This window comes from Ranitomeya variabilis, chromosome 5, assembly GCF_051348905.1.
Source record: "Ranitomeya variabilis isolate aRanVar5 chromosome 5, aRanVar5.hap1, whole genome shotgun sequence".
Classification (NCBI taxonomy): domain Eukaryota; kingdom Metazoa; phylum Chordata; class Amphibia; order Anura; family Dendrobatidae; genus Ranitomeya; species Ranitomeya variabilis.
The window spans coordinates 417913962-417930449 of record NC_135236.1 but is presented as its reverse complement, the minus strand read 5'-3'; the positions used below and the strand labels follow the sequence as shown (position 1 = coordinate 417930449).

The following is a 16488-nucleotide window of genomic DNA, read 5'->3' as shown; positions in this document are numbered from 1 at the left end:
GAACAAAAGACATATGAACAGAGGTCAAAGAACTTCATCACGGTGGCGTTATCTGCACTATTATTCCTTAATGCCTATGAGTGTAGATTCTCATCAATTGCACCATTTTTCACTATGTTCCAAACAGAACAGTATATGTACCTTACGCTATGTTACCACTAAGGACATTGTGTCCAAACATTGCCAATGTATAATATGCTTACTGTGGATTTTTGATCGAAATCTGAAATAAAATGGTGCTGGATCACATTTCTGAAGTTTTCCCTGCTCTTGACGTCTGCAATATAACAGTATATCGTTTTTCCTTTCCTCTCAGGTAAATCACGTCCGCACCAGAGACTTTGACTGCTGCTTGGTTGTTCCCTTAATAGCAGAATCTGGTAACAAACTAGATCTGGTGATAAGTCGGAATCCCATTGCTTCTAAGAAGGATGTCCCAGATGGCTCAAGTCTCCCTGCAGAAGAATGGACTGATCACACTGACCATTTCCCTCAGCCTACTAGTGGACGTCTAGCAGCTATGGATATAAGAGACTCAACAAGTACATTATAGCAAAAAAAATAGTTTTAGTCCACTGAATTGGTAGCAAAAAAATATATAAACTGGTGCTAAATCCCTGTCATACGACTGATCTGTGATGTGTGAGATGCAGATGTCACAGTGGGGCTTTACTGTTAAGCACAGGGGATCGGAAGCACTAGGTAAATGAAGGGTACGCCACGTGCCTATGTCGGAGTACCCGATTTGTATACATACTACTATGATGAGACTCCTCTAAATAATTGTGCCATTCCAAGCTTAACCTTGAACAAATATGGGGCTTTTGTGATGTGCAATGTCCATGGACTGGAGGGGAACTCATTTGTCATTTTAAGAAGACCCTCACACTGAATGAGCCTGTGCATATAACTTACAGCTGCTAATACTTTAAGCGGGATTTTTTAAGCAAGTTTGACCTGACAGTGTGTGTCCGATTCTTCTTCTTTACACAGACCTCTGGTACAAGTGCTCCCTGTACTGTGTATGGTTTAGTTACCCCTCTACCTAATTCTTGCAGTAAGATCTTCATGACTTATTTTTTGGGCTGCTACTTAAAATCAAAAATAAATATTCAGACATAGCATTGAGTAACGATTTTTCAAATTTCTTGGCGCCTGTGGTCATGTTACATATTTTCACTCTTTGACCTTTTTGATGGGTGTCCGAGGCATCTACACTGAAGACATTTAACCCCAGCTCTGGTGTTTGTATAGTATAAATAAGGTTTCCCCTGCCATCCTCACTGTTGTTTTAGAAGTGTACATGTGTTAAAGAGCTGTGCCAGTTGTCTAGCCCTGGAAGCAATAACTCGGTTCCTATTTTGATTGGATACTCACCAGCAGCTCGGTTTGCGATACTCAGCAATGCATCTGCTGGGCAGGAGAGGATCCAGGAAGCCTGAGTCTCGTGTGATTGAATCCTCGCACTACAGTCTTTTTGGTACAGTTATACGGATATCTTACTCTATCCTGTGCAAACATACAGTTTTGAAACACTGCCAGTCAAAATATGAAGTGAGCTAATAAAGTAAAATGGAAGAAACGAAAATCATTTATCATAAGTCAATTAAATATGTATTTTTATTTGTAACAAACAAGTATTAAACTGTAAAGTATTTTTGTACAAATTTAATACTTTAATAGCATGAAATTTATTGTCTTATGTATGGTTTTGGGAACTCAACCTGTTGAAAATTTGTATGGAACAATCATACTGTAAAAACTGAATAAACAATGATATAAAAACCAATCCACGCTAAATTACTATAAAGTGCAGGCATTATTCACAAGAATGGTCAGAAGTGAATGGGGCTGTGCTGCAACAGGAGGGAGATCAGCCGAGGAGATCCAAACATTGGACCCCACCAATCGAGTGAAGACATGGCGCTACTTTTTAAGATGGGAATACCAGTTTAATATCTCAAGCCAATTATGTTATGTCAGATTGGCAGCATTATGAGTATGTATGTGTAATGCAGACATTGTAAACACTGAACTCCGCACATATCAGGCATAAATTACAATATTGGCACTTGCAAGTCCTAGGCTTGATGCTTGCTGCCAGCGAGCTTGAAAACACCATCTGTCAGAAGATGGCAATGGATGAAGTCAGCTCCAAGTATTATACATAGGCAACAGCACACATGAAACAGAAAAATGCATGCACTCAGCCAATTGTTGCTTTGATTTAGTAAAACAGCAGACATTACATTGGAAATATTCCTGTCTATGCTTACAAATCTTGACATATTAAGGCTACAAAATGAATTGTTGTCCAAAGAACAACATCAATGGACATTAACATTGCTTCATTCCAGGATATTTTTACATAATTAAGAGCGGATTTGTAATTTTCTATAAAAGTCTATTAAAATAAACATCAGTACAAAAATACAAGTGCAAATACATAAAGTAGTTACAGACTATAGAAGAATTTCCTCTAAGGGTGGGACAAGCATCGGAAGACAATTCTACTTGCTGAGTTTTCCACCGCTGGCAACTAGCTGGGGGTGCTTGGATGGATTTTACATTTAGGGGTTGAATAACTTCTTGTGGCAGGGACTCTGGAGGCTCAATTGCTGAAATCTTTGACTGTTAGGAGATTCTTCTGCCCAGTTCTGCAGATAAAACAAACATGTTCTCAATTAATAAATGAATTCATCTGTGCCAATTCTAGATTTAATGCTTCACCATTCATTCAATCGACTGACTGTTATAACTGCTCAATGTCTGGACTGGAGATCAGCAGATCAATGCTCCATAAAGAAACAGGATTATAAAAAAAGCACTTCTAGAAACCCCTCCACATGTCCCCAAATTGCTATTACTTTTTAGTGGAATGTCTCCCTATCACATAATTGGGTTATTTCTGCTGTAAGACATTACAGCGGTATTCGGAATCTCAATCCTTCAGAAATAAAGATGACTCTTGTCCTCAGTTATTTTCTAGTTGAGATATTAAGACATTGTAAACTAAGGAGAATCCAAGAGATTCTTCGTCAGGTCAACCATTGATATACATCCCATTTCAATCAACATACATATAGACAAAACCATGAGCAAATTACCGTTCTGTTATTTGTCGCTCTAATCTTTTTTGGGGTCTCCGAATCATCCACAGGGCCTGCTGTCCTCTTCTGTGGTGGAGACTGGTCCAGCTCACAGCCTTGAATGCGGTCAGGTGGTGTACGCATTAGGTGGTCAGCATGTTCCGGCCTTCCACCTAAAGTACATGAGCCTGCTATTGGGGTTGTAGGTACAGGGGGACAAGAAAAGCGCGGTGGTGATTTCAGCTGTGTGTAGGGTAGAGGATGTGGGGTCAGTATGACCTCTGCCTCCTGCTCTTCTGTTGCCTGACTGCTCTCTGGTTGTGCAGAAGACATGGCTGCAGGCTGTCCAAAAGTTTTACGCTGAGGTAGTTTCTCTTTCAGACGCTGCTTTAAACTGGTCTTTCTATCACGGGCCTTACTGGCAATTGCCTTGTCGAGCTGAGTTTTCCTTGCTATTATATAGACACGCTTGCGGCCTCTTGTTACAGCAGTGTATACATGTTTCCAATTCTGCCAGCCAGTATTGCCAAGAACGTATATGACTGTATCCTCTTCTGAACCCTGCATCAAAGAATAAAAGGAAAAATATATTTTTGTCCATTGGGTTTAGTGATATAGAATTATATTCACAGAACTTTTGTATAGGTTACTTCTTGAAAAATGTACTTAAATACTAGAAGTAGCTTTCTAGATTATGCTGTCCTGTGTGGTTACAAGAGGAAAAATACGATTTCTGGCCATTAATTGACTTAAAGGTAACCTGTCACCAGGTTTGGCCGGTAAGAGTTAAAAGACTTATATCTGCTAGAATAGAGTTGAACCTAGAAGTTTCCATACACTATATAAAAAGACACATCTGCATGTATTTCTCAATATCTGACATGAAATCAGAATAAACCTTTCCAGTTTCAGGTCAATTAGGATTACCATAATTATTAACATTTGCCAAATGGCAGACTAATGAGAGAGAGAATGTTTTAAGACATTTTTATTACCGTACTTACTGCAAAGTCAAAAGTTTACATACACTAAGACAAACTCTTGTTAGGGAAACACTTTGCTTTATAACTACAGCCACTAAAGAGAAGAGAACACTTCATGCAATTACATGGACTCTACGAGGGCCTCATGCCACATACCTGCACCGAGGTGTCCTTACCTGAAATGTGTGGATAGTTCGCGCCCAAGCGTGCCGCAAACCACTGCGACTTCGAAGTAATTTATAATTCAGGGTGTATGTTCTATCTTCTCCATCAGATAAGGTTAATTCTCGAATGTTATCTTTTTCCACATCCTAGGACAGAAAAAGATTTTGTGACCATTTTAAACTAATAATTTTGTCCACTTGTCTTAATATGGCACAATATACCGTGGTCGCTCCCACAGAAGAAAAATTTAGCAAAGAAAAAAAAAAAAACAGCTCTTACTTTTAGGGATGTACAGTATTAATCTTTAACCGCTTTCCGCTAAATGATGTATTATTATCATACAGTGGGTACAGGTGTATGGCATGGGCTCAGAAGAGGTGTGTGTATATATATATATATATATATATATATATATATATATATATATATATACACATACATACATACATATATACACACACACACACTGTGTGCAGAATTATTGGGCAAGTTGTATTTCAGAGAATTATTTTTATTATTGATCAACAACTATGTTCTCAATCAACCCAAAAGATTCAAATATCAAAGCTTAATATTTTTGGAAGTTGGAGTGGGTTTTTTTTTTTTTTTTTTAGATTTGGCTATCTTAGGAGGATATCTGTTTGTGCAGGTAACTATTACTGTGCAGAATTATTAGGCAACTTAATAAAAACCAAATATATTCCCATCTCACTTGTGTATTTTCACCAGGTAAACCAATATAACTGCACAAAATTTAGAAATAAACATTTCTGACATGCAAAAACAAACCCCCAAAAAATTAGTGACCAATATAGCCACCTTTCTTTATGATGACACTCAACAGCCTTCCATCCATAGATTCTGTCAGTTGCTTGATCTGTTTACGACCAACATTGCGTGCAGCAGCCACCACAGCCTCCCAGACACTGTTCCGAGAGGTGGACTGCTTTCCCTCCCTGTAGATCTCACATTTTATGAGGGACCACAGGTTCTCTATGGGGTTCAGATCAGGTGAACAAGGGGGCATGTGATTATTTTTTCTTCTTTGAGAACTTTACTGGCCAGCCACGCTGTGGAGTAGTTAGAGGCATGTGATGGAGCATTGTCCTGCATGAAAATCATGTTTTTCTTGAACGATACTGACTTCTTCCTGTACCACTGCTTGAAGAAGTTGTCTTCCAGAAACTGGCAGTAGGTCTGGGAGTTGAGCTTCACTCCATCCTCAACCCGAAAAGGTCCCACAAGTTCATCTCTGATGATACCAGCCCATACCAGTACCCCACCTCCACCCTGCTGGCGTCTGAGTCGGAGTGGAGCTCTCTGCCCTTTACTGATCCAGCCTCTGGCCCATCAAGAGTCACTCTCATTTCATCAGTCCATGAAACCTTTGAAAAGTCAGTCTTAAAATATTTCTTGGCCCAGTCTTGACGTTTTATCTTATGTTTCTTGTTCAAAGGTGGTTGTTTTTCAGCCTTCCTTACCTTGGCCATGTCCCTGAGTACCGCACACCTTGTGCTTTTTGTTACTCCATTCCCATAGAATGTAAGTCCCCAAGGACAGGGTCCTCTCCCTTCTGCATCAGTCTGTCATTTTAAATTTGTTTACTGTAAACGTTATCTATAACCCTGTACGTAACCCTTTTTCTCATGTACAGCACCATGGAATTAATGGCGCTATATAAATAAATAATAATGTTGCAGCTCTGAAATATGGCAAATGGCATCTTGGCAGCTTCACGCTTGATTTTCCTCAATTCATGGGTAGTTATTTTGCACCTTTTTAGCCCAACACGCTTCTTGTGACCCTGTTGGCTATTTGCCATGAAACGCTTGATTATTCGGTGATCACACTTCAAAAGTTTGGCATTTTCAAGACTGCTGCATCCCTCTGCAAGACATCTCACAATTTTGGACTTTTCAGAGCCTGTCAAATCTCTCTTCTGACCCATTTTGCCAAAGGAATGGAAGTTGCCTAATAATTAAGCACACCTTATATAGGGTTTTGATGTTATTAGACAACACCCCCCTCATTACAGAGATGCAAATCACCTGGTTTACATTTATTTAATTGGTAGTTGGCTCTCAAGCCTGAACAGCTTGGAGTAGGACAACATGTATAAAAAGTATCATGTGATCAAAATACAACTTGCCTAATAATTCTGCACACAGTGTATATATATTTATTACACACACACACACACACACACACACACTGAAATACAAGGTTTATAGAAGGGCTAAATCACTTTCTCCATGTTTGTGTCGTAAGCACTAGTGGACACTTGGGTCCAATCTATCTTTCATTATTATCAATATTTTGGTATAAAACCACCCGCCCCCAAAAAACAGGAAATTATATATGCAATCATCCAACCTACAATTGTAGCAGGTCACCCATGATTTCAAATTTGCTATTGTTATATAGGCCTTATAGTGTGTGAAATATATCAAGATTTAGAATTACTGTACTTACATTTACTACAAAAAAGATTTCTCCATTACAGAGTCTATCATCTTCAATCTCTTTCTTAGCTTGGTCTTTTGCTCCAGGGTCACCAGCGCCCAAGGGTAATCCAGTGTCTTCCAGCTGAAGGTGACTGACTGTGACTATCCCATCTGAACTGGCAACATTTGATTCTTCACTACAATTCCTGGAATGCAGAACATTTGTCAAAGGGAAAATCTAGTCAAAATTAATTCTGATCTGCCACTTATATATGTGAAGATCACAATAGCGAAGTCTGATCTCCGAGGATTTCCAGAGTGGATAGTCCACCGATCCATCAGTTCTGGCAATAATCTGAAAACAGAATCGCTTAGAACGACGTGGTAAGAAATCTCTAAGCAGCAGCAAAGATGCTTCACAGCTCCACAAAAAGCTGCCCTAGAAATTAGTGGTGGTCTAAGACGGCAAATTTAACCAGTGTCATCTTCTCTCACGTACCTAGGACATATTATTTGAACTAAATTTTCCGTTTTTAGGAAAAATATACAAAACATTTTTTGTTGTAAATATGCATGAAAAGGCCACACAAATGTTTGACATCGCACAATTTAACAATATTTTCAACTGCCATCTCTTCTCAGTAATAGGAGTCTGTCTTCACTGAATACAGATTTTACCTCAGTATTGAGAATTTTGATGACAACCATTCTGACTGAGAATGCAGATTTTTCTGATAAGATATATTACAAAGTTCCGTATTTTCATATGTACTATTGATTTAAATAAAAATTTAAACGACGGTAACTGCTTAACCCCTTCACAACATTTAAAACTTTAACGTCAGGATCAGGAAGGGGTTCCCCCCAAATTGACGTACTGTTACGTCATGGCGATCGTGGCCGCACGTTCACCACAAGCAGATCGGCTTAAGGGGGTTTCCCACAAAGTACATTTTAATCAATAAATCTTTGAATACTAATAAGTTCCACAATTGAATGTGTTAAAATAAAATGTTCCTGTGCTGAGATAATCTTATAAATGTGCCCCTGCTGTGTACTGTGTAATGGCCGTGTCTGACCGTACAGGGACATGGTCTGATCATACCACAGCTCCTGGGCAGGGGATGGAGCAAAAGAGTATACAGATAGAATCAGCTGTGATCCCCTGCTGTCCTTTCTGTGAGGTAAAACATTACTAAAAAAAAACAAAAAACAGACAAATGTTTTCAAGGAAAAAAAAAAGTTGTTCTAGCATCTGCTAAAATAGTTCTTTATTTAAAGTCCATTAAAAATGTACAATAATTACAATGGTTGTATAGACAGGGCAAGAGAGCAAAATGCGTTTCTAACGCTCACTTGCGTTCTTTATCACAGCTTGGCTACACAATCAAAAGGATTTAATATTGTAGTAAATCCTTTGGATTGTGTAGCCAAGCTGTGATAAAGTGCAAGTGAGCGTTCGAAACGCGTTTTGCTCCCTTGCCCTGTCTATACAACCATTGTAATTATTGTACATTTTTAATGGACTTTAAATAAAGAAATAACTATTTTTTGAGAAAATTTGTCTCGCCGGGGAGCCCCCGGTCCGCAAGGTCTCCTTATTATATAACCTCTTTCAAGAGAGTCAAACCCCAACTCATGATTTTCCAACGTTTTTTTCGAGATGGGAGAGTGATTTGGGAATATCTCTGTCTCAAGAGGAGAGGGACAAGATTTTATTGTTTACTTTTAGGACCTCGTTGTCTGCTGTGTCACAGGAGAGGAGCTATAAAATTCTGTCGAGGTGGTATAGATGCCCTTCCCAGGTTCATGCTATGTTCCCGGTGATCCCTGATATCTGTTGGAGATGTACAACAGAGAAGGGGACATACGTTCATATTTGGTGGGAATGTCCGCCCATAAAGAAATTTTGGATGTTAGTTTTCAATCTTTATAATAAATTATCCATCCGCAAAATACAGCCCACGGTGGAACTAGCCCTTCTTTCTCTATGTGACCTATCGATCTCTGGGTTTAAGAGGAGTCTTCTCAGACATTTTCTTGCAGCTGTCAGGAACTTGATTCCCCGATATTGGAAGCAGGATCGCTACCCCTCAGGCTCCGATTTTGTTGCGGAACTAAACAACATATATAGAATGGAACAGTTGATAAGCCAATCCACTGGTGATTCTGAGAAATTTTATAACATTTGGGCTTCATGGATTGTATTTAGGGAGACTCCAGAGCTGGACGTGTGGCTGTCCAGATCCTAATTTACATCTGAAACCGCTCCGGATGCGTTTTTTTTTTTTTTTAAAAATGGATGCGGCCCATTTGCTCTAACCTGCTATTATGACTTAAAGCAAAGGTGAGCGATATTTTGACTTTTTCACCGTTACATGGGGATTGGGTCCCGCCCTCCCCGTACCCTCCCATTTCTACCCACATTCCTCTTCCCCCCGCCCTCCCTTTTTTTTTTTTTTTTTTTTTTCCCTCTCTCTTTTCTTCTTTTCTTTAACTTTTCCTCTTTCTAACTGTCTTTTCTAGTTAGCGATATTCTCTACTAAAATAAACATCTCATTATAGTTAGTAATGCATGATTTTCCTCGATGTTGTTTACATGCTTCTATAATGTAAATCATTATTGCCAAATTGAAAGTGATATCATCGGCATTGGCCGATAACACCTGGAAACTGTTGGGACTTTATTTTCCTGTTTGAATTGTAGGTTGTATTCTATTGGCTGTACCAAATGTGTCTCAACATTGTTTCATTTATGTATTGTTCATTTGCACCAATAAATCTGATTTATAAAAAAAGAAATAACTATTTTACCAGACACTGGAACAACTTTTTTTTCCTTGAGTATATCTGTGTGGATCCACCTGGTTCCTTGCAAGCTGGACTTCAAGTACTAGGTGAGCTGGCTTTCTCGTTACTACAGTACAGGTCCTTCTCAAAAAATTAGCATATAGTGTTAAATTTCATTATTTACCATAATGTAATGATTACAATTAAACTTTCATATATTATAGATTCATTATCCACCAACTGAAATTTGTCAGGTCTTTTATTGTTTTAATACTGATGATTTTGGCCTACAACTCCTGATAACCCAAAAAACCTGTCTCAATAAATTAGCATATCAAGAAAAGGTTCTCTAAATGACCTATTACCCTAATCTTCTGAATCAACTAATTAACTCTAAACACATGCAAAAGATACCTGAGGCTTTTAAAAACTCCCTGCCTGGTTCATTACTCAAAACCCCCATCATGGGTAAGACTAGCGACCTGACAGATGTCAAGAAGGCCATCATTGACACCCTCAAGCAAGAGGGTAAGACCCAGAAAGAAATTTCTCAACAAATAGGCTGTTCCCAGAGTGCTGTATCAAGGCACCTCAATGGTAAGTCTGTTGGAAGGAAACAATGTGGCAGAAAACGCTGTACAACGAGAAGAGGTGACCGGACCCTGAGGAAGATTGCTGAGGAAGCAGTGGACTGAGTCTGGTGTGGAAACATCCAGAGCCACCGTGCACAGGCGTGTGCAGGAAATGGGCAACAGGTGCCGCATTCCCCAGGTAAAGCCACTTTTGAACCATAAACAGCGGCAGAAGCGCCTGACCTGGGCTACAGAGAAGCAGCACTGGACTGTTGCTAAGTGGTCCCAAGTACTTTTTTCTGATGAAAGCAAATTTTGCATGTCATTCAGAAATCAAGGTGCCAGAGTCTGGAGGAAGACTGGGGAGAAGGAAATGCCAAAATGCCTGAAGTCCAGTGTCAAGTACCCACAGTCAGTGATGGTGTGGGGTGCCATGTCAGCTGCTGGTGTTGGTCCACTGTGTTTCATCAAGGGCAGGGTCAATGCAGCTAGCTATCAGGAGATTTTGGAGCACTTCATGCTTCCATCGGCTGAAATGCTTTATGGAGATGAAGATTTCATTTTCCAGCACGACCTGGCACCTGCTCACAGTGCCAAAACCACTGGTAAATGGTTTACTGTCCATGGTATTACTGTGCTCAATTGGCCTGCCAACTCTCCTGACCTGAACCCCATAGAGAATCTGTGGGATATTGTGAAGAGAAAGTTGAGAGACGCAAGACCCAACACTCTGGATGAGCTTAAGGCCGCTATTGAAGCATCCTGGGCCTCCATAACATCTCAGCAGTGTCACAGGCTGATTGCCTCCATGCCACGCCGCATTGAAGCAGTCATTTCTGCCAAAGGATTTCCGACCAAGTATTGAGTGCATAACTGAACATTATTATTTGATGGTTTTTTTGTTTGTTATTAAAAAACACTTTTATTTGATTGGACGGGTGAAATATGCTAATTTATTGAGACAGGTTTTTTGGGTTATCAGGAGTTGTAGGCCAAAATCATCAGTATTAAAACAATAAAAGACCTGACAAATTTCAGTTGGTGGATAATGAATCTATAATATATGAAAGTTTAATTGTAATCATTACATTATGGTAAATAATGAAATTTAACACTATATGCTAATTTTTTGAGAAGGACCTGTATATGTGAAATGATTTGCCTCACATTGGCCCCTCAAAGTCACTTCACAAATGAAAAACCGCTGATCAACTTTTAACCTTTCTAACTAAAAAAAAAAAATATACCATATATACGCTAAGATTTTCAGCACATTTTTTGTGCTGAAAACACCCCCTGCGGCTTATACACGAGTCATTGTCCATAAAGCCAGCGGCTGAGACATCATACTCGCCCTCCTCGTGCGGTCGCTGCACGTCCCTGCATCTCTGTTGTCCCCGTGCGGCAGCTCTTCCTGTGCTCAGCGGTCACGTAGTGCCGCTCGTTAAGGTAATGAATATGCACACGCCTCCACTCCCATAGGCGTGGAGTGCATATTCACTACCTTAATAAGCCGTACCACGTGACCGCTGAGCACAGGAAAAGCTGCCGCACTGGGACAACAGAGATGCAGCGACCGCACGAGGAGGGTGAGTATGACGGGGAGGACGCCGAGCCATACATACAAGAGGGAGGAAGGGGGAGAAAGCCGTGCCAAGCATACAACTAGACCGGGGGAGCCAAAGATAGCAGGACAGAAATGAGGGGACAATACATATCCAGCTTATACTCAAATCAATAAGCTTACCCAGTTTTCCATGGCAAAAATAGGTGCCTCTGCTTATACTCGAGTCGGCTTATACTCGAGTTTATACGGTATGTTTAAAAAATGATGCAAATGTTAAGTAGAAGTGTTAGATTCCCTTTAATAAGTTAACACTTCTACTTAACATTTGCATCATTTTTTAAACATACCGTATAAACTCGAGTATAAGCCGACTCGAGTATAAGCAGAGGCACCTATTTTTGCCATGGAAAACTGGGTAAGCTTATTGATTTGAGTATAAGCTGGATATGTATTGTCCCCTCATTTCTGTCCTGCTATCTTTGGCTCCCCCGGTCTAGTTGTATGCTTGGCACGGCTTTCTCCCCCTTCCTCCCTCTTGTATGTATGGCTCGGCGTCCTCCCCGTCATACTCACCCTCCTCGTGCGGTCGCTGCATCTCTGTTGTCCCAGTGCGGCAGCTTTTCCTGTGCTCAGCGGTCACGTGGTACGGCTTATTAAGGTAGTGAATATGCACTCCACGCCTATGGGAGTGGAGGCGTGTGCATATTCATTACCTTAACGAGCGGCACTACGTGACCGCTGAGCACAGGAAGAGCTGCCGCACGGGGACAACAGAGATGCAGCGACCGCACGAGGAGGGTGAGTATGACGGGGAGGACGCCGAGCCATACATACAAGAGGGAGGAAGGGGGAGAAAGCCGTGCCAAGCATACAACTAGACCGGGGGAGCCAAAGATAGCAGGACAGAAATGAGGGGACAATACATATCCAGCTTATACTCAAATCAATAAGCTTACCCAGTTTTCCATGGCAAAAATAGGTGCCTCTGCTTATACTCGAGTCGGCTTATACTCGAGTTTATACGGTATGTTTAAAAAATGATGCAAATGTTAAGTAGAAGTGTTAACTTATTAAAGGGAATCTGTCACCTCATTTTGGCCATATAAACTGCGGCCACCGCCATCAGGGGCTTGCATTCTGTAATGCTGTAGATAAGCCCCCGATGTAAGCTGAAAGATAAGAAAAACAAGTTATATTATACTCACCCAGGGGCGGACCCGGTTCGGGTCCGCTGGGCGTCACAGGTTCGGGTCCGGCACCTCCCATCTTCATACGATGACATCCTCTTTCTTGCTTCTGTTGCGGCTCCTGCGCAGGCATACTGATTTGCCCTGTTGAGGGCAGCATAAAGTACTGCAGTGCGCAGGCGCTGGGCCTCTCTGACCTTTCCCAGCGCCTGCGCACTGCAGTACTTTGCTCTGAGCTCAACAGGGCAAAGAAATACGCCTGCGCAGGAGCCGCGAAAGAAGCAAGGAAGAGGACGTTATCGCATGAAGATGGGAGGCATCGGACCTGGACCGACCCTGGGTGAGTATAATTAACTTGTTTTTCTTATCTTTCGGGATACATCGGGGGCTTATCTACAGCATTTCAGAATGCTGTAGATAAGCCCCTGATGGCCACAATTTATAGGGCCAAAATGAGGTGACAGATTGCCTTTAACTATTTTTGTGACATAACACTCTGGTTTAAAGGGCATAAAAATTCAAAATTTGTGAAATGTTCACATTTTCTGTTAAATTTTTGATATTTTCATAATCACAAAAATCATTGACAAATTTACCACTATCATGAAGTACAATATGTAAAAAAACAAAACAAAAAAAACCCCCACAGTATCAGAATCAGTGGGAAACGTTGAAGCATTTCAACATATGATAACTACCGATTTCAGGACCAGACTAAATATGATGACAACAAAACTGTAGAAAGAACAGTAAGTTACTTTTGTTTGTTTTTTATCAATGGAGAATTTGCACACAATACTGTGATTGGTTGCAGGTCCAATATTACTATCAGCAGTGCCTTAACTAGAGTCCAATGGGCCCCAGTGCAAGATTTGGACCAGGACCCCCCTTCCCCAATCCTGTTTGTATGTATAATAAATTTATATCGATAGATAGGTCTATATAAAATATATCTATATATCATATATCTATCTAGCAAAAATTAAGAGACCACCACATCAAAACCCTGTCACGGGCAGCCCAATCTCCAGACCTGAACCCCATGGAAACATCTGGAATGTAATCAAGAGGATGATGGATAGTCATAAGCCATCAAACAAAGAAGAACTGCTTAAATGTTTGCGCCAGGAGCAGTGTGAAAGACTGGTGGAAAGCATGCCAAGACGCATGAAAGCTGTAATTAAAAATTATGGTTATTCCACAAAATATTGATTTCTGAACTCTTCCTGAGTTAAAACATTAGTATTGTTGTATCTAAATGATTATGAACTTGTTTTCTTAGCATTATTTGAGGTCTGAAAGCACTGGGTTTTGTTTTTTTCTTTTTTAATTTTGACGATTGTCAGAAAAAAAATACAAAATTTATTGCTTGGAAATTTGGAGACATGTCAGAAGTTTACAGAATAAAAAAACGATTTACACTTCACTCAAAAATATACCAGAAGAGAGATCCCAGAAAAAAAAAAAATTAAACAAATATATATATATATATATACATATACATACACACACACACACATACATATATATATATACACACACACATACATACATATATACACACACACACACACACACACACACACACACAGTGCCTTGCGAAAGTGTTCGGCTCCCTGGAACTTTTCAACCTTTTCCCACATATCATGCTTCAATCATAAAGATACCAAATGTAAATTTTTGGTGAAGAATCAACAAGTGAAACACAATTGTGAGGCTGAACCAAATTTATTGGTTATTTTAAATTTTTGTGGAAATTCCAAAACTGAGAAGTGGGGCGTGCGATATTTGTGCTGTTCCGTGTAAGTTATGTTCTTCAGTTCTATGTATGTTGTTATATTTTACTCTGCTGCCACCCAGTGGCCTTCTTCCGTATGGCAGCTTGTTATTAATTTATTCTTGTGGGCATGTCTTTCACTTCTGGTCCAGGGGTCAAGTCTTCTCTTCCTCTGGCAGCCATTTCATTTTCAGTTTCATGCTGTTGTGAGAGGACACACTTGAACCGGGCTTAGGAAGGCATCAGTCTTTCGACCTCTTGTTGCTCACACTTGCAGTCATACTTGGTGCTACATCTTACTGTACCTTGTCTACACCTGCATTTCTGGAGAAAGTACTGTATTACCAGTTATCGGCTGTATGTCCAGATTTCCAAATAAACAAGTCTGGATTGCACTATCCCTGGTGTGCATCATCTCTTCGGACGCTGAGCAGCATCGGTCCTGTCTGCCCTATAGCGAGGAAATACTGAAGGTACGATTCTCTCTCTCACAACCCTTATTAGTCAACAACACCTCCATTCGCCTCGTGGGGACAGAACAATATTATTCGGCCCCTTTACTTTCAGTGCAGCAAACTCACTCCAGAAGTTCATTGTGGATCTCTGAATGATCCAATATTGTCCTAAATGCCTCAACTTCACAATTGTGTTCCACTTGTTGATTCTTCACCAAAAATTTACATTTGGTATCTTTATGTTTGAAGCATGATATGTGGGAAAATGTATGTACAGTACAGACCAAAAGTTTGGACACACCTTCTCATTTAAAGATTTTTCTGTATTTTCATGACTATGAAAATTGTACATTCACACTGAAGGCATCAAAACTATGAATTAACACATGTGGAATTATATACTTAACAAAAAAGTGTGAAACTGAAAATATGTCTTATACTCTAGGTTCTTCAAAGTAGCCACTTTTTGCTTTGATGACTGCTTTGCACACTCTTGGCATTCTCTTGATTAGCTTCAAGAGGTAGTCACCGGAAATGGTCTTCCAACAATCTTGAAGGAGTTCCCAGAGATGCTTAGCACTTGTTGGCCCTTTTGCCTTCACTCTGCGGTCCAGCTCACCCCAAACCATATCGATTGGGTTCAGGTCTGGTGACTGTGGAGGCCAGGTCATCTGGCGTAGCACCCCATCACTCTCATTCTTGGTCTAATAACCCTTACACAGCCTGGAGGTGTGTTTGGGTCATTGTCCTGTCCAACTAAACGCAAACCGGATGGAATAGCATGCCGCTGCAAAATGCTGTGGTAGCCATGCTGGTTCAGTATGCCTTCAATTTTGAATAAATTCCCAACAGTGTCACCAGCAAAGCACCCCCACACCATCATACCTCCTCCATGCTTCATGGTGGGAACCAGGCATGTAGAGTCCATCCGTTCACCTTTTCTGCATCGCACAAAGACACAGTGGTTGGAACCAAAGATCTCAAATTTGGACTTATCAGACCAAAGCACAGATTTCCACTGGTCTAATGTCCATTCCTTGTGTTCTTTAGCCCAAACAAGTCTCTTCTGCTTGTTGCCTGTCCTTAGCAGTGGTTTCCTAGCAGCTATTTTACCATGAAGGCCTGCTGCACAAAGTCTCCTCTTAACAGTTGTTGTAGAGATGTGTCTGCTGCTAGAACTCTGTGTGGCATTGACCTGGTCTCTAATCTGATCTGCTGTTAACCTGCGATTTCTGAGGCTGGTGACTCGGATAAACTTATCTTCAGAAGCAGAGGTGACTCTTGGTCTTCCTTTCCTGGGGCGGTCCTCATGTGAGCCAGTTTCTTTGTATCGCTTGATGGTTTTTGCCACTGCACTTGAGGACACTTTAAAAGTTTGCCCAATTTTTCGGACTGACTGACCTTCATTTCTTACAGTAATGATGGCCACTCCTTTTTCTTTACTTAGAATTTGTATTAT

General features: G+C 40.5%; 2 protein-coding genes across 11 annotated transcripts in view; one reads left to right on the top strand and one right to left on the bottom strand.

Annotated features, from left to right (window-relative positions):
• The window catches only part of GRIP1 (glutamate receptor interacting protein 1), a 787412-nt gene extending 785623 nt beyond the window's left edge, over positions 1-1789 (top strand). For all 10 annotated transcript variants that reach the window (XM_077265228.1, XM_077265231.1, XM_077265226.1 and 7 more), the window contains one exon: positions 317-1789. In XM_077265228.1, coding sequence (XP_077121343.1) covers positions 317-553 — 237 coding nt within the window. In that variant the 3' untranslated portion in view covers positions 554-1789. The remainder of the gene's footprint in view (positions 1-316) is intronic.
• The window catches only part of HELB (DNA helicase B), a 53642-nt gene continuing 38914 nt past the window's right edge, over positions 1761-16488 (bottom strand). Inside the window, exons 11-14 of the mRNA XM_077265235.1 lie at positions 6710-6887; positions 4249-4383; positions 3108-3650; positions 1761-2657 (exon numbers count right to left, since the gene is read on the bottom strand). Coding sequence (XP_077121350.1) covers positions 2571-2657; positions 3108-3650; positions 4249-4383; positions 6710-6887 — 943 coding nt within the window. The 3' untranslated portion in view covers positions 1761-2570. The remainder of the gene's footprint in view (positions 2658-3107; positions 3651-4248; positions 4384-6709; positions 6888-16488) is intronic.